We start from the raw sequence: 25,162 nt of genomic DNA on the forward strand, positions 1-25,162 counted from the left end.
CCTGGTGTTGTGAATTACTGTCTGAGTGCTATGACCCAAATCTGTACATCACCAGGTGTGTAGTGGAGGGAATGGCCCTTCTGCACGCTGCCTGGCAGGGTTTGGAACTGCGTAGGACTCTGTCTGTGCTTGCTATTTGGGAGAGGCAGGGGTCGCTGCTGTTGCCCTCCACCCGAGGGTTTCTTCGCATGACTGTCACAGTGCTGCCAAATTAACCTGATGGCAGTCTCAGCATCCGAGCAGCTGTCTGTCTATGAGTGTGGTCCTTATGTCGGTCGCTCTCTTTATTCGCTGTGGGAGGAGGATGGAGTGGAGCCCGTGCTACCTGCTGCTAATTTGGAGCTGTCACGGTGAGCCTCAGAGAGCCCAAGCAGGGAGCAGTGAGGGCTCTGTAAGGACGACACCTCTTTCCATTCTGACCGCAGACTTGTTCACAAACCCACCCAAAGCGTTAGGATGAAGCTGATGCTGTCTGCAGAGTTACTGTGTGTTGATTAATCCTCCTGCTGGAGTTCACTGTCCACAGTGCGAGGCCAGGTGCCGTTACTTCTAGGGTGACCAGACAGCAAATGTGAGAAATCAGGCTGGGGGGTAATAGAACCCTATAGAAGAAAAAGATCCCAAAATCGGGAATGTCCCTATAAAATCGGGACATCTGGTCACCCTAGTTACTTCCAATTCAGAAACAAGCCCAGGACCTTCTGCGGGGAGGATCCACAGAAACTTGCTTCCTTGTGGGCAATAAAATAAATGTCTTTAGACTCCTCTGCTTTCTGCTGCATCCCAAGAGTGAGCACTAGCGGGGCTTTCTCTCCAGAGCGCTGACTGGGCCCCTACCCGCATGCACCGCAGGCGTCTCAAACCAGGAGCACAGCCATATTCTCCCTTGATGGCCCTCTGCTGAGGGAGATTTTCAGGGCTTCCTGGGGTTGGTCAAAGCAGGCTCAATGGGGGCTGGACGCTATCTACATCCCAGAACCATAGACTGGCCTGCACGTTCTCTGCTTAATACTGGCAAGAAATTCAGCTGTGGTTATTCCAGTTCATTAGACTGGGCTTCTCCTTTCCTTGAGCTCCTCGGCACTGCAGTTAATTGCCAGACACCTGGGGTGGAAGGATTCAAACAGTCAGTATAATGGGGGCGGGGGGACTAGACGGTTCAGATGAGAGGTAATGGAACTTGTGAGGAGGGCCAGCACACACGTGGCAATAGCATTTTACAAGTCAGCTGGCAAAACTTCCCCCGGGGCCAGGCGAATGAAGGGAAGCGGCAGCTCACCTTTGTCAGTAACTGATGCGTCTCGGTAGTAATGGAGGGAAACCCAAATGATGGACAACTTCAGTGCGATGATCTGATGCTCACAGGGGTCATGGCTGCATTGTCCCTCAGAGCTGTGAATCGAACACTCCCATCCTGGCAGCAAGCCGGCAAACTCCAGCATTCAAAGTGTGTACAGTTATCCAGACTGGCTGAGCTTTGCTCGACCTATAGGTTGTGTGTTCCATGGGCTACCTTGGCTCTCGGGTGCCGGCAATGGGTGTGTGTGAGAGAGATGCTTCCTTCCCCCCAGTTGGAAATAGAAGGGAAATGAACGCTGCTACCCCTCCAACAGCTTCCATGGGAAGGAGAGGGGTATGTGGCCAGCTCCCATCCCCCACCCCCATCCTCCAAGCATCTCTTTGGGGGTATCAGGGCTATTCTGTCCCTATTTGGGGTGAGGAGCAGGGCATGATGCTTATTTGGGAGATTGACTGGCCCGTTGTGAGCACCACCACTTTGCACTCCAGATAAGCCTTGGCTGGAAATTAGTTGGCCTGTTTCTACATTAGAGCCAGGTTTGCTGCCCAGGGCCAAGCCACTGTGCTTCTAGCCCAGACTTCCTTAATGATATTTAAATGAAATCTTTAGAGTGTGAAACTTAATTACATGAACTCTGCAGCACCTTGTAGTTCCTGTCGGTGCTGGAGGAGCATAATAAAACCTCTGCTGTGCTCACAGGACAGAGGAAGGACCTTGGTGCTTTGTCCGGGGATTAGTTCCTTGAAGATCTTGGGCTTAAATTTGAGACGGCAAGGGGCAGATTTCCAGAGGTGCTGTGCGTTAACAGCCCAAGTGCTCAGCCTGCTAAAAACGAGACCTTTCATATCTCAAGGTGGGAACCCGAAGTTAGAGACCACTTTGGAACATGTGGGTCTTGGCTCGAATGTGTAGTGAGTGCCAAAAATGGGGACATTTTCCCAGATCCAGGTGATCACCCAGTGGGAATGTCTCTGATCTACCTGGCATGAGATTGCGGGTGAATTTCTCCCAAGTTTTAGTACTTTGATATTCAGATCCATCTCCCGCCGCTCCCCGCCTGCCATGGGGCTTGAGGAATCTATGACGTGCCTACACAGAGCACTTGTAGCTCTTCCTTGACAAAGGTTCTCTCTTCACCCCTGCGTGTTAAGAAGCACACGTCCCCCCTGATAGTCTGATACAATGTTTGAAATATAACAGTGAGTTAAGCTTAATAATGGCAATCAGATGGATGAGAGGCCAGGAGTCAGCCTGGTACAGGGGGCATCAGTGGTAGCTAAAATCCATGGGAAGAACTCCAGAGAGAAATTGCAGTGAGAGCAGGTTTGTAGTTCATACCGCTGAAGGTGACACAAATCACAGGTGCAGCGACAAGGGAGACTGATGTTTGTACAGTACTTCAAATGTCCAGTTTGCTGTAGACCGGTGTAGTTAGGACCCTTTTCCGCACTGACATTAGGAAGGGGGGTGGCGTGCAGCTGTAACTGTGCTTTCATGTTACTTCAGTCACACAGCAGGACACATGGAAGTAGCATCTGTGTAGTCCACACGCAGGGCTCCACCTAGGGACCTGCAGTTTCCAGTATGTGTAAAATGCATAAGACAACCTGTGAAGAGCTGTTCAGTCCTTTGTAATGAAAAGTCACTAACGATGTGTGCGGTGATTGTGCCATAGTTCTGAGTGACCACTTCACTTGCCTTGCACTGGAGGAGAAGATACTGGCTAGGCAAAGACTGAAAGGGGATTTGTGGAATCACTGGAAGAATGTGCTAGGTTTTTCAGATGACTAGACAGCTGAAAGCCAAGAATGCTACTGGGAGAAATGAGATAGAACAGGATCATCACTAAGAAAAATGAAGACTGATTCTTTTATAGGGAAAATGGGCTATTTTAACGGCTGCCCCTCTATCTGTGATTCATCTCTCATCCTTGCCCTTTGTCGGGGAATAGATTATTCAGTTAATCCTTGGCTCACTGTGGGGACCTGTTGCTCACACCCCTCCCTCTCCTACCTGCTGATGTACTAGACCAAATCCAGTTCAATGGATTTTTTCTTTTTCTCTTATAAAAGGTTTCATCCTGGCATTTCATTTAGTGACAGCAAAATCTGTGATCTTATACAATGGACACCAGAGAATTTGCCCTTGTCTCCAGGATTGTTTTTCCTTCCTTTTTTTTTCCCCCCCGGGTGGATGAAGTGAGTGAGTGCTTATGAGACCCCTTGGCTCCTCAGTGGAGCAGAGGCTGGAAGTCCGGTAGTACAGGAATGATTTCTCTGCAGCTAGGGAAAACAAGGCCCACTTACCAGAAAGATCTTTGTCTGTTGGTCTGTGAAAACCCAGTTTGACCCAGTCTAGGAAGGCCTCCCTAGGGGGAGGTGTTTACAAGCTGAGTGATATATCTTAACTCCCCCTCCGCACCCCCGCCCCGTGTTTGGTTCCTGGAGGAGTTGTGGGAACCCTCCCCTCTGGAGTTGCATACAATCTCTGGCCCATGGTGATACATAAACGTAATTCAATGTGGTTCCCAAAGATATTGCATGATATAGCTGTTACAGCTGAGACGGGGGCAAGGCACCAAAGACGATCCCATGAACTGCTGGGTAAAATCCAATTTGCTACCTGGCCGACAGAAGTTTCTGCTCTTCCCTTCCGGTGTCTCCTGTGTCTGAGGGCTTGTCTACAAGCAGATGTTTGTGTTGCCTTATCCGTTTCTCAGCTGATACTGTTTACAGTTAAAGCAGGATGACCTCCCAGTGTGGATGCAGTTCTAGCAGCATAAAGGGGTTCAGGGACCAGGCCACTTTAACTCTTTGTCTAAATCAATATAGTTACAGTGAAGCAAAAGCTGTGCGTGGAACAGCCCGAACACAGCAAAAGCCACTGCAGAGTTTCTTTAACACAGAACAGCATTCGTGTTCTAGACATCCACCTCTCTGCTCTGTCTCGTCTTCCCCAACCTGGCACCTGAGAAGCTATAGGCAGAGTTGGAACTCCTCTTCCCAAAGGAGTGGGACTAAATGTGGGTCCTGCAGCCTTCTGCTCGACTTCTGTTTTCCCCATAGGCAGCGCCAGCAGCTTGTCGGACTCTGACCCCACTTGGGGAGGGTGGTACTGGGTTTCCAGCACATTAGCGAATGCTCTGTTGTCTCCCGCTCAGGGGCTTTGCTTTGAGGCTTCCCTGTTGGGACACACCAAGTTTAGTCTGACATGGACTCGCCCACAAAGGTAACTACCATCTTGAAATGTGGTGGTTGAAGATTTTGGAGAGGGGAGACAAATCTTAGCTATCCTACAGTGTCAGCTGGTTCTGCCCGTGTCTCCCCTCTCCTAGGAACCCGGATGACGAGGCTTGGGCATTCTAATCTATCGCGGACGGTGGTGGAAAAGAAGCCCTCCAGGCAGAGGCAGAGTTGACAAAGTGAGACTCGCGGAAGGGAATGCACTAAAGCTGCAATCCCTCTCTCCGAGCTCAGCAATCCCACTGCGGGTGGGGCTAAATGAGGGGTGGGAAGAGGGGTTTTATGGTAGAGCACCAGTGTGCCAGTGTCCATACTCTGCCTGTTTGTTTCTCTCACAACAGTGTCTGTATTTTCTTCCATCCCAGTCTTATGCCCTTTCTGAGCTGGTCTGTCCAGCCTCCTTGGCATTCAAATCCTCCCTGAAAGCTCCTTCTGCCTCCACCCCCACAAGCGCCCTGCCAGGCGTCCTTGGCTCGGTAGCAGAGCAGCAGGTGCTCTAGTATACGTGCAAAATTAAAGTGGGGAACTAAGACATGTACCACATGCCACCCTGCCCCCTCTACTCCCCCTGCTTTCTCTTTCTCTTTGGAATCTCTGCAGGGCAGGGGTTTTAACCTCCTACTTCTGCCCCAAGTCCAGCATGCTTTGGGTGCCACTGCACTGCATCTGCCTGATCCAACTTGCACCCTGTCAGAAGAGAGACAAGTTCACGTGGTTCAAGACGGGAAGGTAGAACAGCAGACGGGGTGACTGCCCCTGGGAATTCTTCAAGGCGGGGATGATGGCTCCCATTCTCCTTAGTGGTCTCCAGAGCAGTTCCCCTGGTTTTCCATTGTCCCTTCACTCTCATTAGTCTTGCCTCACCCGATCAGACATGTAGTCCATCTAGTTCCATGGCCTGCCTCCCAGGAGCGGCCAGCGACTTCTGATTCAGAGGGAGGAGGCTGTCTCTAGAAAGTGCCTGGCAAATTGTGCAGTGCTGAATGTGCCACCTGGACTTGTCCCAGAGGTGGTGTGATGTGGGTTCTTCCCGCTTGAACTTGTGTGCTGCCCTAATTCTGACCACCCCTCAGTTACGTTTGCACAATGACAGTAGGTGAGTGCTAATTGGGTGGAGGGTGAGGGTAAGGGCCAGAGCCCAGATGTCTGTTCATCCTGGATCATTGGCACCCAATGCCACAGAGCAGACTGGAGCGCTACAAAGTAGCTGACTATGGAACTTTACAAACGTCATTGTGGGGAGCCACACACAGATAAATATTGATTTTTATTTCTCCTCTTTGGCGAAGAGCAAATTAATTCCAGCTCACGTTGTTTGTAGCTATTGGATTAATAGGCGGCAGCGCTGCTCCAGCTGGGACAGTGGCATTTCTCTTTATATGAATAGATGTCAGCTTGAAACATCATTTTATCTATACAACAGAGTTGAAATTTGCAGCAAATGCTCTTGCCTTAGGGGAAATGATGTAACTGTTTTACCGCCATGTGACAGGAGCTGGCTTTGGAATAGGGACTTTGAGGGCGCTCAGCATGTGTGATTCATCACAAGGCCTCGACACAGCAGCACAATTATCCTCTGTGAAAGCCAGTTCCCCTCCCTTCTAAACCTCCATCCTATGCAACTGATGGAGTCTAAGGAGAAAATTTGTTTAGTGCTATGTTCTGCCCTGTCCTTCACCCACGGGGAAACAAAGAACTTTCTCCTGCAATGCTGTGTGCTGGTGTTTGTTGCCACTGTGCTTCAAAGGCGGTCTTTCTACAGTATCTCAATACCTACCCAGTAGTGTGTTAATTTGTGTATAATACCTAGAGCTTTGGGTGAGCCCTGTTACATGAGCAGAGAGTTGAAGGGGCTAGTTTCTGAGCAGAGGTTAAGGGGAACCTAGAATGTACAACAATCCACTTCTCTTTCGCCCCTGCCCTTCAATGTTTTCCCTGCAAGAAACACCCACCACTAAGTGGTCAGCCATGTTCTGCTGGGAACAGATTATCAACAAGCCTCGGAATGAACCTGTAACCGCCCCCCCCACCTCCGAATGCAGTAATGGGGTGTATGATGAGTGTGTGTAGCACTTGGAGTGGATAGAACAAGTTAATCCAAATCAGCTTGCATTCCCTCTCCAGCTAAATAACTCCTCTGGCTCCATGTCAGGGACCTGTTTGAAGGAGGGTGGGCTGGTGGCTCTGTGGCTGGGAGGATGTGAGGGGATTGAAGGTTCCACGTTTAACTCATGAGGACGTGTACATGTGACCAGTAACTGGTCTGAATCACTAGGTTTGGCATGTTTGTCCTGTCATCTCTCCTTTATGGCCTTTTCATGAAGGCATGCTATTAAACATCTCGGCACAGAAAATTAACACACGTTAAAAGTGTACAAACTTAGTCAAATACAATTTCTCCCAAAAAAATGAAAGGAATCGATTTTAGAAGACTACTGAGCTGTAGTGTTAATTATAAATGATCGTATAGGCGTTTGGGGGAGAAACTGCAGGCAGTATTGATTCGTGCTGGCAAGCATACAGCACTTCCACTACAGCTATGAATTAAACAACATGAACAAGTTCAATAGTGCTAATGCATACTGTGTCCTTCAGGTTTTTTGCCTCTCTGCTTTAGAGATGTCTGTAGGGTTTGTGGGTGAACAGAGTAAGTTGAGACAATGAGAAGAATTCAGATCTGTCAAAAACGTTCAAAAAGTAAATGCTTAAGAGGTATATAAAAAAACAAAGGTAAAAATGACCATATTGAACAGCAGAAGAGCCATTGTTAAGGGAAGAGAAGTTTCAGAGTGACAGCCGTGTTAGTCTGTATTCGCAAAAAGAAAAGGGAAGAGAAGAATTCCAGAAAGGGGGAGTCTGATTTCACAGAGACAGCTATCTAGAAGAAACAAACTCATGACCAAAATTTGGCTGCAAAGCCACAGTGAATGTGGGAAAATCCCAAAGAGGAGAGAGGTTTTTTATAGGAGTTCAAGTAGAAGGTGAAAAGCCAGTGTGGCAACCGCTCCAGAAATTGTTTACTGGTCTGAGGATTGGGACAGCGCCCTCAGGCTGTTATGGAAATGTGATGAGGAAAAAAGCAATCTGTTTCCTCCTACACTTACTGTTAAACAAACTCTCTAGATTTAATACATCTGAGCCTCACACAAGAGCGAAAAGGGGAGAGTAGAAAGAATAGAAGAAAACGTGTTTAATTAGAAACTCCGCTTCTGTTAGGGTGTTTGAACTGTGAAGCTCTACCCTTTGATCTGAACCACTGTACATCAGCGGGCAGCTTTCTACCGTCTCTGAATGTGCCGCTGCCATGTGATGCAGCAGGCAGCCCTAGCTTTGGTGAGAAAAAGTGAGTTGGATTTGAGGGTTTTTCTGTTCAAGACTCCAAGGGACCAAGTGGTCTAGCTCTAGCATAACTTCCCCACCAGAGCTGGAAAGCAGACCCTTTCAGGCCAGGCTCAGGCTACAGTGGTACCCCCTGCTGTCCTGTCCGGTGAGCAACGTGCGAATGGAAATCCCATGAACTTCAGTGGGATTCCCACCTGCAGATCAGGCCCCAAAGCCACAAAAATGGTGTTTGTGGGAGACCAGTCAAAGCCAGTTTGAGTTGCATTTTGCAGAGAAATGTGTGTATTTGTCCCATAATGATGCTCTCTCCTCTGTGGGGGCTGCTGCTTGGCTTTGTGGAAAAACATTTTTATGTGGCTCTGGGGCATCTGCTGCTGCTCTGCCTTGTTTGTGGAGGAGCTAGAAGAGGAGGGAATAACCTACTTTCTGCCTCAGAGTTGGGGAAATCTCTTGTAGGTACTTTTGCAGAGAGGGGTCTTGAGAAGAGGAACGTGGCTTTCTGCATCGGTTCGGGGTTAGCATTCCATGTGCAGGGCTCAGAGGTGAAGATGGTCCAGTGCCACTGGTTGAGAAACTGACGAAGAGAGGCGGATGAAGGGCTGGGGGTGTGGCCCAGAGAAGATGTCTTGATAAGCAACTAGGGGAGGTAAATAAGAAGGCGCAAGAGCAGACGTGTAAAAGTGAGGACCGTAAGCTTGGATTTTGGGTGATATGAGGAAGGGGAGCCAGTGGAGAGATTGTGAAGGGGTGAGGTGGTTGGGGGAGAGAGGCACTAGATGGAACACTGGCCTGTTCTTGTGTTCACCATTCAGATGTTGGCATGTCAAGACTTCCCACCACATGAATGCTTAGGAAGCGTGTATGCGAGCAGTCCCTGCAGTCTGAGTCCGCTATAGTCACACGGGGGCCTCCCAATTATCTCCCTCCCATTCCTCTAAACAATGTAATTTTGCCACTTTAATAATCTGAAACTCAAGCTGGGTTCTCCCTAACTGCAGCAAATCAGAGCCCCAAGTCCCTGTCTGTCTGCCCCTCCCACCCATGCTTGTGATGTCACAGTAGTGTTAGATGCAGATCTAGCGGGGAGGTGAATTGGCAGTGGTCACAGTTCGTTTAAAAGCCATTCTCTGAATGCTAGGTGAAGATGTTTGCAACTTCTGAGAGTGCCTCCTTCCAAATCTGTGGGGGTTTCTCCCTACCACTGGAGCCCTGCTAATGCAGTGGGGGGGGGAGAGAGGGGGGAATACCTCAACACTCTTGCTCCGACAGCTTCCTGGGGGGTGCGGAAGGCTGGCAGCTGCACTGAAATTTGGAACTTCACAAATAATTTGACATCCTGTGAGCTAAAGTAGCTAAACTTCCTTTCAGTCAGATCCCTCCTGCCTTCACCATGCTGCTCTCCCTCCTGCGGAGGTCTCCTAAGAACTTCTGTGACATGAATCTTGTGGCTCCTGCCAGGTGAAATGCAAGCTGCCCCCTCCAGGCTGGGGTGTGTCCTGGGAGTTTGCGCAGCACGGTCAGTTATTTTTTGATGAGGGCAGAGCATGTTTCGCTGTTATTGCTGATGGGAGAGATTGACATAACTGACTTCATTTCTCAGGTCTTCTCTTATTATTCTGGATTGACCTTGCCATGAAATCGGTGCTTTCCGTTTCCACAGAGAATGTCTCTACTGTCCGAGGGCTGGATTGGCTGCATGATGCTGTTTTGTGAGGTTCCGAGGCCTGACAGTATCCACAACCATTTAGCCTTTTACAAATGTTTTAAAGTGTCGCTAGAGCATCGGCCTTGCAAGGAGATGGAGCTCCCCTCACAAAGGCCACCTCAGTGTGGTTACATCTGGAAACGGCTCCATGGAGGAAATGTTCAGAACATCCTCCTTTATCCTGCGGCTTGGAAAGATGAAGCTCATATTCAATATGGAGAGTTCCAGATTTTGACTAGACAACACACAAGGCAGCACGGCATCCTGGGTGGGGGGTAGTGGCAAGAGGCTTCGCTCCCAGTTTCAAGGGAAGAGCTACTAGCACAAACCACAGGAGAAGCTCTTGGTTTTTATAAGCAGTGGCATCATGCAGGTGGGCTAAGAAACCCAACCCTGCCCCCTGGGCAGCAGACAGTTGTGATCTTCAAAGTGCTTGTCCTGAAATTCACGCAGAAGGGGAGCCCTCTCCCAGCCCTGCTGCCTGCTGGAGCAATTCCTGATTTTCATTTGCAGGTCCCTCACCTTTTCTCTACAATATCAACCTACCCCTTTTGAAGGAAGGTATGGAGGAGGAGACATGTACCACGGCTGTCGGGGCGGAGAGGAAGCATATAGAAGAGTTTGTTCTCATTTTAGTATTAGCATTAGGCTTCATTCCTACATCCAGAACAGGAAGTGGCTTCCGCCTTGTATTTAATCTCCCCTCTGTGCTCATCCTCTTTATTTTATGCTAAAATGCAATATTTACTCAGGTCTCTGCCCCACTCCTCTTTGCAAAACGATAAGCATATTTCAGTTAGTCAGGTGAATGATAAGGCCACAGAGAATGGATTATTGATTTTCACTGGACTCTACTGATTTGCTGGGTCAGTTTTAGTGGGTTTTAACATGCTTACATTTGTCTGATTAAATACCATTGCATAATTTACAAAGCACTTTGGCTGGCTCTTCATAATGCAGAAGCAGCAGCTGCAGACACCCAGTGTGAACCTGGGAGAGGAGGGGAGGTGTATGGCTCCACTCCAGCTAGCCAAGCCCCATCAAGGAAGGGTTCTGACTTTACCAGTGTAATAAAGCTGCAAACATCTAAATGTGACCGCTGTAACAAGCAAGTGGCTGTGGAATCTGAGCAGAACAGGAGGATTTCTGACCAGGACCCCTCTATGCAAATAAAATTTACTTCCACAACAGACCTTTGTGTACAATTTAACTCAGTGAACCCAACAGCACAGTGGTTCTCAACCTGCGGCCCAATCAGCAGAAAGCTGCAGCCCATGTGACATCCTCAGGGCCATACAGGTAGTATTGGATGCAGCCCCCATAACACGTTGTGGTCCACTTATGTGGTCCCTGATGGTAAACAGGTTGAGAACCACTGCAGCAGCAGGATCACAGCCTCTGCTATTACTTACTCCTGGTGAGTTTCTACTTATTTAGACCTAGCCGTGTCTCCATGGTTCTTATAGCAAGACGGCAACAGAAAACTGGCTGTAGATTTCCCCCCTTAGTGAGAGTGGCTGCGACTGAATCTCTTTAAACTCTTGGCCGAGTTATAAGATGCCACTAGCACTATCCCAGCCCGGCCTCCCGTTCTTGTAGAGAACTGTCTTTCCCCTGGGAGCTGTGTTACTGCCAATACAATTCCATCCTGAGAGGAGCTGCTCTGCGCTGCCGTCTGTCCCGATCGGATTGTGAGCTGCAGACGGGAATGTGGGCGGCAGACACTGACAGTAGCTGAGAACTGCACTTGCATTGTTAGCCATTAGGCTGCAGGACACTTACAATTTCCATCTCAGATGCTATGTTGGCATCAAATTAAATCCCTATGCCAACTGGACTCCATCACTCAGCCAGGTCATGATGGGACACAGTGCAGAGCCTTGGCCTTCGAGTGTGTCTGTGTCCCCCTGGAGACCTGGGGGGAGGGTGGTTCTCATGCTGCAGGTCACAGAGCCCCGGTTACCATAGGTACCACTGCAGAGCAGTCTTCACTTGCCCGGCCTAAGGGCTATGGGGTGTAGCTTTGTGTGCACTGTCAATGGCTTCATGTTTCTTGTGTCTAAGTCACTATCTCACACTACAGTACTTGCGTGGAAGAGCTGGAATCCCATCTGTGGGTCTAGATCAGTCTCTGTTCTAGGGGCCTGGTCTTGTTGTGCAGACACGGGAGTGGGACTCAAGACCTGGGTTCAATTCCTGGTTCTGCCATTCTTCCTGTGTGACCTTCAGCCAGTCATGTGATCTGTACCTCCATTTCCCTATCTTTAAAACGTGGTTAATACTTTCCTACCTTGCAAGGAAATGGAGGATAAATTAATTTGTTTGAGGCTCTCAGTTACTATAGTGTGCTGTGAAACAGAGAGGATATGGCAGTTCTGTTGGGCAGGGGAAGACACAGATGTCCTACCATAATCTGAGCAGCTTTGCCTTGTGCATCTGAATGCTGCATCCCTACTAGCACCTGCTCTCCTTCCAGAAAAGGTCAGGCATGAAAGTTGATGTCACTTTGTTCCTTCGATAGAACCATCTCCACTCCTCCCTCCACTGAAATGCAGCAGCTGTGTATGTAAGAGTGAACCTTCCCACGGGTGCATCTGCCAGGTTATCTATCTGCCAACCTACAGCACAAATCAATGATGCTTGTTTTGCTACTATTTTGAGCGCACACAGTGTTTTAACAAGATGGGAACAAGTGCACTTGCTGTAAAGAATGCATGGTAAGCGAGGTTGCTTGCATGAGCATCAGTGATGGGACTAGGAGGGAGGCAGGCAGTTTGGTGTGCTTGGCACCACAAGTTTGGTCATAGAATGCTACATTTTTGGGTCATTACCATTATTTAACATTTATATTGTGGAAGCACCTGGAGGCCCAGGAGTGGGGTGCAGACGACAATAAAAATTGGGGTGCCATTATGTAAATCAATGGTGTGTCCTCATGTGAAATACTTTGTGCATCATTAGTCCCCCCCCTTTCCGAAAGGATAGGGCAGAATTTGGGGCATGGGAGAAGATTGGAGAAGCATTCCAGAAATGGTTAGGAGGCCTGGAAAAATTCTTCTAGAAAGAGACATTGAAACATTTGGGGTGGTTTTCCTTAGACAGGAGACAAGAGGGGATGTGAGAAAAGTCTATGGCATATCGAATGGTTTGGAGTAGATAGGAGATTGGGGGATTTTGTTCTCCCTAACACAACAAGGGGACATTCAAGGAAATTCTTCATCATCATGGCAAATCCCACAGGAACGTTGCCTCCTTGCAAATCGAGCACCATTCTCTTGCAGCAAGAAGTGAACAAACAGGAAGGGACAAATCTGGTAGAGGGGAAAACGCTGGGCTTGAGCTTTTTGCAAGGTTTGCTTAAAACAAAGACTGCCAAAAATATACACTATTGTGCTCTCTTAAATGGACCCAAGCTAAGAGAATAAGAGCAGGATCCAAAGGACACTAATATTTGTATTCTCTGAGTCCTAGTTTGGCTTCCTCACCATGATTAAGGGCCTGTGGTTAGTTATGACTTGGGCAAGGCATGGAGATCTGGGGAGGCAGTTGTAGGCAACTGCATGCTGCAGACCCTGGTTCCCTATTTCAGTGCATCATCCTGCAGCTTCCCCAGCATTCTGGTGAGTGCCAGGAAGACCGACAAGGAGAGATCAGCTGCTTCAGTGACAAGATTTCTCCCGATCGCTCTATTTTTGCTTCCGAGAATTCTGACCTGACCAGGCTTAGGAGACTTGGCTTGCATCCCGTACAGAAGTAGTGTTGACAACGGCCAAGCAGTTGTTAGTTTTTTGCATGGCTGTAACGTTGTGCAAGAATCCTATTTAATTTGGGTTTTCAGAGAGAAGAGCGGATTCACTGTCCTTTTACAAATAGGGAAACAATCCTCATTTTAAGGTTGAACGCTGCACAAGATGCTATCGGTACCCACTGCAGCAAAGCTCCTCTGCTGTACAGAGCTGAGAACGGGAAGCAGCTCATTGCAGCGCCTGCAATACTGACTGTATGCAATGCTTCCGTTTCTGCCGGCAGCTTAAGAGAAGATGTCTCTTACCGCGCGAAAAAGAAGAGTTACAGACCTCTGGGAACGTGGCACATTAGTCTTGGGAAAACGCAGAGCTGGAAGTCTCTCCCATGCTGAGCAGGACTTGCAGTCTAAGCTGTGACAGCATTTTGCTGTTGTTACTGGACACATTTGGGGAAGCTTGTTGGCAAAGTCTGCTCCATTCTTTCCCCTGATGCTCTTGGTTTGCTTGGCTGGTATTGGGTAAAGCACTCTTGGAGGAGGTCTCACGGACATGTGCTCTGATTCGACACTGAAAGTCTATGGCTACTGAGCATGCTTCTCCTCTTCTCTGGGTGCACATGTACGTAGAACTGAGACAGGACATTGCAGAGATCAGGACTTAAAAATGTGGGTTTGGGGCAATTCCTGAAAGGCCGTTTATGTAACATTTAAAAAAGAAAAATTTCTCTCAGTTGTGTGTTAGACCACAACTCTGCCAGCCAGCAATCCATACCTGTGCCAGACTCCAGGCAGCACAGAGAATGGTCAGCTGAACTTTTCTCTCAAGGAAGAGGAAGGATTAATAAGATGCTTCATGCCCCACTTTGATTTGACTTCCAGGGCGATGTGAATTCTAAAAATACTTTGCAATAGATGAAAATCTGCCTTTCACTTTAAGTGTTGCCTGAGCATTCCATTGCCCTATGAATAAATGTCATCCACAGCTGATGCTGTATCTCTGGTACTTTGTCCTAAGATTACAATTGTAGCTGCCAGTATTCTATCACAGTAAAAAATTAATGAACTCCATGGAGTGCCCTGGAATAATCTCTTGTAAAAGGAACAATCTCAGCAGTGAACTCCTTAACAACGATAAGATAGGGGTGTTTTGTGGGACTGTGCAGCTAGGAAGTTTAAAAGTGATTAAGTTTAAATATTCAGGAAGCTGATGCAGGCATAGCAGACAGCAGCACCTCACAAATGAGAGGAAGGAGAAGCCAAGCAAAGCGTGGTGCCGAAAGTTATGTTCTGCTCACATGTTCGGCTTGAACTCCAGCTGAGTCAATCTCATCGCAGCCCCTATTGGCTCAGCTGGAGGTAGCTCCCGCAACAGACACAGGAGCTGCCCAACATAGCAAAGGGGTCCCGATTGGAGCTCCTGCTCCATAAGCAGCGCAGGAAAGCGCATATATCCAAGTCTGTCTGGCTGATCCCTCCATGACTCTCACGCATTTGTTTTCAGGCTTCTCTCGTCCCAAATGCTTTCAGGGTCACCATTGAAACTACTTCCTTGTGTAGTTGAACCTCAAAGGTAATTGACAGAGAATACATGGGAACCAAAAGTTGTTTGTAAAGTTTATTAGGTGATAAGTTTATATTCTTATCATTCAGTATCGATGACTATATTATACCACCTCACCACCCACAATCCATCTCCTGTGTTGATAAAGCCATACTCCTCCTATTTGCCCAGGCATGCAGCTTTGTGACTTGATTCTCATTTACAATGAGTCTCTTTACACCACTCTGGCAGTGTGAAGGGGCCTTAGTGTAAATGCTCTAGTTGTCATCGTTGGCTCTTCCCTTTCTCAGGGCATGTCTACACTATGGAATGAGGTCGAATTTATAGAAGTCGTTTTTTTAGAAATCGGTTTTATATATTTGAGTGTGTGTGTCCCCACAGAAAATGCTCTAAGTGCGTTAAGTGCATTAACTCAGCGGAGTGCTTCCACAGTACCGAGGCTAGAGTCGACTTCCGGAGCGTTGCACTGTGGGTAGCTATCCCACAGTTCCCGCAGTCTCTGCTGCCCATTGGAATTCTGGGTTGAGATCCCAATGCCTGATGGGGCTAAAACATTGTCGCGGGTGGTTCTGGGTACATATCATCAGGCCCCCGTTCCCTCCCTCCCTCCATGAAAGCAAGGGCAGACAATCGTTTTGCGCCTTTTTTTCCTGAGTTACCTGTGCAGACGCCATACCATGGCAAGCATGGAGCCCGCTCAGGTAACCGTCACCGTATGTCTCCTGGGTGCTGGCAGACGCGGTACGGCATTGCTACACAGTAGCAGCAACCTGTTGCCTTCTGGCAGCAGACGGTGCAGTATGACTGTTAGCCGTCATCATCATGTCCGGGATGCTCCTGGCCACGTCGGCCAGGAGCGCCTGGGCAGACATGGGCACAGGGACTAAATTTGGAGTGACTTGACCAGGTCATTCTCTTTAGTCCTGCAGTCAGTCCTATTGAACCGTCTTATGGTGAGCAGGCAGGCGATACGGATTGCTAGCAGTCGTACTGTACCATCTTCTGCCGGGCAGCTATGAGATGTGGATGGCATGCAGTCCTTCTGCACCGTCTGCTGCCAGCCAAAGATGTAAAAGATAGATGGAGTGGATTAAAACAAGAAATAGACCAGATTTGTTTTGTACTCATTTGCTTCCCCCCCCTCCCCTGTCTAGGGGACTCATTCCTCTAGGTCACACTGCAGTCACTCACAGAGAAGGTGCAGCGAGGTAAATCTAGCCATGTATCAATCAGAGGCCAGACTAACCTCCTTGTTCCAATAAGAACAATAACTTAGGTGCATCATTTCTTATTGGAACCCTCCATGAAGTCCTGCCTGAAATACTCCTTGATGTAAAGCCACCCCCTTTGTTGATTTTAGCTCCCTGAAGCCAACCCTGTAAGCCGTGTCCTCAGTTGCCCCTCCCTGCATCAGAGCAACTGCAAACAATCGTGCATCTGAGTTGAGAGTGCTGTCCAGAGCGGTCACAATGGAGCACTCTGGGATAGCTCCCGGAGGCCAATACCGTTGAATCGTGTCCACAGTACCCCAAATTCGACCTGGCAAGGCCGATTTAAGCGCTAATCCACTTGTCAGGGGTGGAGTACGGAAATCAATTTTTAAGAGCCCTTTAAGTCGAAATAAAGGGCTTCATCGTGTGGACAGGTACAGGTTTACATCGATTTAACGCTGCTAAATTTGACCTAAAGTCCTAGTGTAGACCAGGGCTGAGTACCTCCCTCCCATTCAGACTGTCACTAAATCCTACTGCTGTGTCTGTGTCATCCCTGGAACTTTCCCTGTCCCTCCTGACTCGTAAAACCCTGGGCCATGCATTATTCATTGTCTGCCTCATCCTGCAGCCCCCTCCTCCTTGTCTTTGCTGAGAGCCCCCTTCCTGCCCCCCCCCCATTGCTCTCCTCATGCCTCTCCAACCTGCTGTTGCTAAAATCTGGCAATTGCCCAACTCTTTCCTTGACTCTGCAGATAGATTTCTGAACACTGAGACCCAAAGCAAAGGGGGCCTCAGGAACTGGGAAAGGCTGGTCACTAACAACCGCTCTGTTTGCTTGCGCTGCCAGAACTCGGCTTGCCATAACAGTCTGTCTGTCTCTTCACAGCTTGCCCTACTGGATTTTATAAGCTATTCCCCCGACTCCCTCTCTGCTCTCCTTGCCCCGAGCACAGCTTCACACATCGAGAAGCCTCCACATTCTGCACGTGTCAGAAGAACTACTCCCGGTCCCCATCAGACCCGCCATCTGCCTCCTGCACCCGTACGTCTCTCTCAAGCAACATCCGTGGTTCGGTAACTGGAAGGGAGAGAGAGGAGCCAGCCAGATCTGCCGCATGTGCATGGGGCTGGCCAGGCCCATGGCAGGCCAAGGAGCTGCCCCCCCCCCCCAGCACCTAGGCCACCGGCACCCAGGCAGAGCCGCTTGCCCTCGGTAGCCGTGTCCCAGGGCATTAGCATCACTGGGCATTGTTCTGGGTATTTCAGTAGCACCCACAAGGAGCTAGGTGCTTTCCAAACAGATAGGAAAAGCCAGGCCCTACCACAGGGAGCTCATAGTCGGAGGTTACAAGGCCTGAAATCTGAGGCTATAAACACGCCAGTAAGGACTGCAGGCATTACCCCAATAAAACTGGGGCAAGCTTGTATAGACACAGGCTAGCCTGGCAGACGTTTTTAATTAAATGGCATCAAGTTAATTAAATTTGATTAATAGATACTACGGTGATGGGCACTTTAGAATTGCTTCTATAATAAGAAGCAGACTTCGTGGTTTGACTGACAGCTAGCACGAGTGAGATGTGTCTTATTCTTGGCCTCTCTGCAGAGCCAGATGGCTTGGCTCTGAGCTATTTCACGGTGGGAACCCAGCAAAGCTTGGAGCAGTGTGAGTAGCCGGCATGTGTAAAGTGTCGGCAGGTGTCAGACACTAAGGATATGCGGGCACTGCAAGAACGGGTGTGTCCTTAATCGGGGTTAAAATAGCAAAGTTACGGCGTCTTGGCTTTTAACTCCAGTTAGCAGCTTGAGTTCAACCCCATGCTTCCCTACAGGCTTTCATTTAAGCTGCTAATGCAAGTTAAAAGACAAGCTGCTGTGTCTTCACTGCTATGTTAGCCTGAGTCCGCTAATGCGGATTAGCTAACCTGAGTTAAGAGCACACCTTCCTCTGCACTGTGTAGACATACACTCAGACTGCAGGGAGACTGATCATCAATCCCGTGCTGCCTTGCTCCTCGCTTTCTTTACAACGTTGCTTCAGTGTGGACACTCTCCGTGCTGCACCTCCAGCACATATTGCACGTGGGCGAGGCTGCGGGACCCCTGGTGTGACTGGATGGCGTTACCATTGCCAGGCTCTCTTGGATCCAGCTTTGCCTCTGCCATTCTGTAATTCCCCCTGCGCTCCAGTGCAGGGCCAGCGTGGTGTTATCTGTGATGGCCCTGCACTGGTGCTGCTGGTGGCTGCACCCAGTGCCCAGGCAGTGAAACGCTCACTCTTCTGCTTGCAGGTCCCCCGTCTGCTCCAAGGAACCTCATCTACAGCCTGAAGCAGTCCACGCTGGTTCTGGAATGGAGCGCACCAGCAGACTTGGGCGGCCGGACCGACGTCACCTATAACCTCCTGTGTGACCGCTGCTCGGTGGCTCTCCGGCGGCAATGCGAGCAGTGTGGCAGCAGCGTTGGCTTTGTGCCCCAGCAGACGGGATTGGTGGACAGGACCGTGACCCTGGTGAACTTGCTACCACATGTTAACTACACTATCCGTGTGGCAGCTGTCAATGGCGTCTCTGATTTCAGTGACTTGTCAAAGCCGCAGTACGTGGAAGTGAACATCTCCACCAGTTTCACAGGTACGGGCCACCCCTGGCTGCACTTGCTGCTTTACTTCCCCTCTGCTCCTTCCTGTGAGCTTCTGAAACGTGCCCTTTGTGATGCAAGAATCCTGAAGGGGTAAAAAGGGAGTGCTATAGAGAGCGCCCCCCGCCCAAGTCCAGCGAATGAACCTCCCCCAGCCCACTTGCACTACGAATAAGGTTCCAATCTTAGCCCTTGGTTGCAAAGCCCACAGCCACTGGGTTTAACTCCCCTCAGTTTCTATGAGCTGCACCCAACAGCTGGTGGGATGGCTGGACACGCAGAGCTGGAAATAAACTATAAAGCTGGGCAGGGCTCTGTAGGTAGCTGTTCTTTAATACAAGTAACTAGTGAAACCAGCAATGCCTTGCCCCTTTAAGGGCTAAGCAAAACAGAGCCCACCTAAAGGGGTTACAGGAAGGGGACGGCTCAGCCTGCTAGACAGCGCTAGGACACCACACTGTCTCCCGTCCGCTTCAGTGACTCCCCCGGCTTTCTGCTGACTCTAATGGGAGCTGCCTGGCTACATGCAGTGCCACTCTGGCCAGCGAGGCATGCAGCTGACTGTGGAGTATTGTCCAGCATGGCAGTGGCATAGAATGAAGTTAGTTGGCTTGGAGTTCCTACCATTTTTGTTAATGTAGTGCTCTCCTGGAAAGCCCAAGGTTTTCTGAGCAGCTCTGAGCCCCGGGACCCCCGGGGAGGAACAGTCAGGTTAGCACGCTGCAGCGCCCATCTTTACAGAAGGGGCGTGGGTCACTTTCACTGCTGGGCCAATATGCTCCTCTTGAAGCAAGTGACATATACAGGAACCACTGGGCCTGATATGCAGGTGTGTGATCGAGAGCAGCTGTTTCTGGAATCCCAGACATGCTCTGAGGTCATAGTGCTGGGACGTGATGTTCCTTGGCAGAGCTCCTGGGAATGCCTGGTTGGATGTTGTCTCCCCAGTAACATGAGACCATTTGCCCCTGGAACTGGCCTGTCCAGCACCGCAGCCCGTGCTCCGTGCCGAGCTGTCAGGGTCTGGGCTGGTGCTAGCTGAGGGAGCAGCAGTTTCCATTGTCTCTGAAAGAACTGCTGACCCGTAAGCACTCACTGAGAGCGCTGGGCTGGGGGATACAGTGCACAGGGCTGAGTAGTCACTTCACAGGTCCCTGTATTCCCAAATGTGCTGGTCATGTTCCTGTCCTAGTCCATTTCCTGGCACCTTTACCAGGAAGCCAGAGATCCTCTCATTTGTCTACCTGCTCTCATGATCTGCTAGGAGTTTTTCAAAGATGGCTGAGCGAGCCGGAGGGGTTGACACGCCTGAGCTGGTTTTAACATAGCTTTGGCTGCTGGGAGGATGTGATTGCCATGGTGATTGCTCACGTACAGCTCGGCCAGTGGATTTCCCCAGCGTGAGGACTTGACAATGCCGGCCCCCACCTCCACCCGGGGCCTCTCACCTTCACCCCGTCCGCTGGATACTCAGAGTCACACAGATACTACAGCAGTGATGAGGACCGTACTAGCGCCTAGGCAGATAGATGGGAAGAGATGAAGGCAGCTCTGTGACGCTCGGGCTGGGTTTTCATTGCTAGAATACAGAGAACAGAAGCTTGCTGGGTTTAGAAAAGCCCATTGCTCAGCAGTGAAGATGGCCAGTCGTTCCTCTGCTACAGACAGGGCTGGATTAATGCAGGGGCTTTAGGGGCTGCAGCCCAGGGCCGCAGGCTAAGGCGGGCCCTGGCGCAGCAGGGCTCAGGCAGGCTGCCTGCATGCTGTGGCCTCACGCTGCTCCTGGAAACAGCCGGCTGCTGGCACATCTCTGTGGCCCCTGGTTGGGGCAGGAAGGCAGCTCCACGTGCTGCCCCTGCTCCCAGGGAACCGGCCAGTGGGAGCTGTGGGGGAGGCACCTGTGGGCTCAGGCAGCTCACGGAGACACGCTGTCCCCCTCCCACCAGGGGCATGCCACCCGGCCGTTTCCGGGAGCGGTGTAGAGCTGTGGTAGCAGCCAGCCTGCCTGAGCCATGCTGTGCTGCCGGTCAGGAGCCACCTGTGATAAGACCCCGCACCCTCTCCTGCACCCCAAGCCCCTGCCCCAGATCCAAACTCCCTCCAGACCCCACACCCCCTCCTGCACCCCAACCCCCTGCACCAGGTCAGAATCCCTCCTGCACCAAACTCCCTTCCGAAAAGAAACTAATATAACAGCTGTTCTAAGGTAAGACGTAGGCTATTTTGCATTAACTTAACTATATTCTACATGTTTTAAGACTGAAATATAACCACAGAACGGCTTTATGTTAATTAAAAGGCAAGTTTAGTATAGCGTTAATAGCCTCAATGCCATAATTGTGATCATTTTGTTTTAAATTCGGAAAAAGACTTGTAGACAGGGGCCCCACATAATCTAATAGCCCTGGGCCCACAGGAGAGTTAATCCAGCTCTGTCTGCAGAGCCCTTAGCTCTCCTTGTACTGTGCTATTTCGAAGCTACACAAGGCTATTCTGACGGTGAGGTTCTGAGCTCCATGGAGCTGAGAGTCCATTGCATGATTAAGTTACAGTCTGAATTTATGGATCACAAAAGTGTCTTCAGTTCTTGCAACCCAGCCACGTGAAACTCCTTAACAGAGTGATTCAGCAGCTGGCTGTCCCATAGGACTAGGAGAGCGTTAGAATTATTGGTTACATTGTTTTCTCCAGGCCACAGTTTCAGGGCACAATTTCCCATTGTAAATATCTTCCTTCTCCCTAGGGGCTCACACCTTTAATTTCCTGACCTGAGCAGAACTGAGGAGCCTTTCTGTCTGCATGCCAGAGCCCTTCCCTGGTGGAGAGGGGCTTGTTCTCATTGCTCCAATCCCGTTATATTTCTGCAGGTCCCTCTCCATGATTTAAACCTCCTCAAGGCAAGCCGGCAATGGCTTGTTGTGTCCTTGTCTCTCCCTCTGTTGTTGTTAATTTGCATGAAAATCCATTCCCCAGCCACAGTTAATGGAGATGAGCCATCTCCATGTCCCTCTCCATAGGAATTGGCCAACAATTTAATCTTGAGAGATTAAACTTTGATCTTGTTATGAATAATTTCCCCACTGTTTGATCAAATGTTTTTGCTCACGTAGCTGCTTTTCCTTTCCTCACTCAGTCATTTCTGTGACTGTGCAAGGCCAACATGGACCCATCCTTCCGTACAGGAGACCTCTTCTGACCAGTGGAGGGTCCTAGCTTGGTAAAAAGCTTTTAGTGTCTGAGCTCATGTTAACCCCGTAGGTCCATGTCAGGCAGTCAGATGGCTTGATTCAAAAGTAGAAAAAGTCAGATTAGCCCCCAGGGAAATGCTGCGGCTGCAGGAGAGCTTGTTAGGGGAGCTCTCGGAGAGGCGAAGGTGGGAGGAAGGTGTGTTTAAGCCACTCACAGGTCACTGTCTGACAGATTCTTGCTGCCATTGGAAAAAGACTCTTTCCTGGTTTGGCAGCAAGCAGGCAGAATGTGTTTCCGTGTTGCTTTGACTTATCCACAGGTGGGAAGCCAACACTGGTCACAGCTGACAAGTGGGGAAGGACAAGAGGGCTGATTTGCAAGTTTCCAGAACCAGAGTGTATTAGACACAGGGGCTGGGTGAATCTGTTGGCTGAGAGGGATGAGAAACAGAGAGAAGTTTCTCTAAAGCAGGGGCTCTCAACCTGTCCAGACGACTGTACCCCTTTCAGGGTCTGATTTGTCTTGTGTACCCCTAAGTTTCACCTCACTTAAAAGCATCTTGCTTACAAAATCAGACATAAAAATACAAAAGTGTCCCAAGCACACTAGTACTGAACAATGGCTGACTTTCTCATTTTTACCATATAATTATACAATAAATCAACTGGAGTATAAATCTTGTACTTTTCAGCGTACAGTATATAGAGCAGTATAAACGTCATTGTCTGTATGAAACTTTAGTTTGTACTGACTTTGCTAGTGCTTATTATGTGGCCTGTTGTAAAGCGAGGCAAATATCTGGATGAGTTGATGTACCCCCTAGAAGACCTCTTTGTACCCCCAGGGGTATGTGTCCCCCTGGTTGAGAACCACTGCGCTAGAAGAGCTCCCACAAAGGTCTCCCAGCAGAGGGCGGTCGGGAGGCAGGTGCTCTCAGAATCTGTATCCTGAGCTATTATGTCCTGCAGGATGAGACTAAGACAAAGCTAGGACAGCAACTATTCTGCAAGATCCATCCTCCTCTAGTGAGAGAGAAGCAAGTGGCAACACAAGTCAGATTATCATACGCCCCAGGTGTGTGTATGTAACATGTCCCTTCTCCTTGGTTAATGGGAATCCTGGGTGGTTCTCGCAAACTGCTTAACAAATACATGACTCCTAAAGAAACTGAAATCCAGACAAAGAATATGGCAGAAGTAATCTCGTAAACTATCCCAGATCCGTGTCTCTTGTCAAGCCGCTGAGATTCCAGATGCAGCTGGCAATACAGAAATTAGCTAACCAGCTGAGACTCCTGCACCATTTGTGCTGAAACGGACTTTTATCTAGGTGGTGGGAATCCATGGAATTGCTAGATTGGAATGGTTGATTTTGTTCTTTTTGTGTTTGGTCTTTTGGGGGTTGTGCTGAATTGCAGGAGACCCAATTCCTCTGTTTTGATATGTTGTGTAAAAAATGACTGTGATAATTAACTTGTGCCCACCAACCAAGAAGGAAAAGAGGGCACCTTCCCACACCAAGGTGGCTTACAAGTCTGACTTGCCTGCAACATTCCTGCAAGATAAAAGACCAACCCTCCTTGGTGAAATCCCTGCACCTGTGTGTGTGCTCTGCTCTGGGGTGGTCAGACGGGAAGAGCAGCAAAACTCATTTTGAATGTGCAATCCAAACCCTGGGCATTGCAGTCACAGTGCTCTGGGCCTCCGCTTTGTTTAACAAGCTGTCACTTGCAATTTTCTGTGAGCCTTGATGTTCCCGCAGGAGAGCAGCTCTGTGCCCCCAGTTAAAGTGGGCTATTAATGCACTGCAGAGCATGAGCCCATTCTGCGAACTCTGTCCTGGTGATATGGGTAGGGCTGAAGTTCACACCTGGGGTTCTCTGCAAACAGCTCCCTTTGTGGGGAGGGATGTGCTTCCCTGTGCTGCCAGTGGAACATCCCTTACATAAGGGAAAGACAGTGACCAGAGGAGAGCTCCGGGGCTGTTTATATTCGCTCCTGCCTGCCTGGGGAGAACTGTTTCTTTTACAAGGGCTTTTAAACTACTGGTCGGATCCTGAATGTGCACTGGTCTTGGTCGAGGTGCAATAGAAAAGAGCAGTAACCAGGGTTTTGGGACTATAGTTCGTCGCTCTGAGCTGTTCTTAAGAGACTGGGTCCGAGAATCTCTGAACTCCCGCTATTTCAGAGCAGCAGAGACTTCGGAGACGTGTGTTGGACTGAGCCAGGCACAGGGAGGCTGTAAGGGGGTGGGGGAGGGAATGAGCTAGTGTCCTTTAAGTCCAGCTTTCCCTCTGGCCTCCCACCTGCCTCCTTTCTGGGTGTTCTGCCTTAGAGCCTGGGTACCTGTGCGGCACGCTCTGGCTCTGAGTCTGGAGACAGTGAGAGGCAGGAGGCCTTTCAAGGCAGCATGCTTAGCACATGTGAGGAATCCACCGTATGGCTGGGGACCCTCGGGTACAAAACCAGCAGCAGTGGCGGCCGCAAGAGTTGTCGGTGGCGGCAGCGCTGAGAAGCTCTTTCACGTCTCAGTTGCTGCAGAGTTATGAGACCCTTCTAGGTTCCTGGAGCACCTGTGAGAAGGTTGAGCCTGAGCATCCCTGTCTCTTGTTCCCTTGTCGGGTGCCTCAGCAAGCCCAGAGCTTTCGGACCATTCCAGGCCTCAGCTAGTCTGCTTCACAGGTGAAGAGCATCCTGACTGTGGGCCTGGAAAGAAGCAAAGGGCCTCAGGCTTCCTACATTGCTGAAGTGAGCTGTAGCTCACGAAAGCTTATGCTCAAATAAATTTGTTAGTCTCTAAGGTGCCACAAGTCCTCCTCTACATTGCTTCAGTTACTATCCGAGCACAGATGCACGTGTAGGAGGCTCACTTAGCTAAGGAAGGGGTGTTCTCTTTTTGGCATGAGCCCTGTAAGTTAGGGTTGTCGAGGACTCAGAACAGGCGTATCTCCAGCTGTGTCCTGAACTGCCAAAGCTGCTCTGATTTCCCATGATAGCGCAGTGTGGACCTGCTCTGTGGGAGCAGAGAAGTGTGGAAAGAGAGAAGCCAGGACCAACTGGAAGATGCAGAAGCAGAGGAGACCTTGTTCATGGCTGGGACGTGGCAGCTTCAGGGGAGGAGATCTGCAGCAGCAAAGCTCCAGCTGCGGATATACAGATTCAGAGGAAAACTTAAAAAAAGAAACCAGGTCTTATTTCACTGCCAGGTCCCTGTTCCTGTAAATA

The 25,162-nt window shown here is 49.6% G+C and overlaps 1 protein-coding gene across 1 annotated transcript in view; it reads left to right on the plus strand.

The window, feature by feature from the left end:
* The window catches only part of EPHA10 (EPH receptor A10), a 115,257-nt gene that overhangs the window by 37,675 nt on the left and 52,420 nt on the right, over positions 1-25,162 (plus strand). The window contains exon 4 of the mRNA XM_084609764.1: positions 18,401-18,742. Coding sequence (XP_084465890.1) covers positions 18,401-18,742 — 342 coding nt within the window. The remainder of the gene's footprint in view (positions 1-18,400; positions 18,743-25,162) is intronic.

Source organism: Lepidochelys olivacea (genome assembly GCF_965140295.1).
Source record: "Lepidochelys olivacea isolate rLepOli2 genome assembly, chromosome: 19".
In the NCBI taxonomy this organism is placed as follows: domain Eukaryota; kingdom Metazoa; phylum Chordata; order Testudines; family Cheloniidae; genus Lepidochelys; species Lepidochelys olivacea.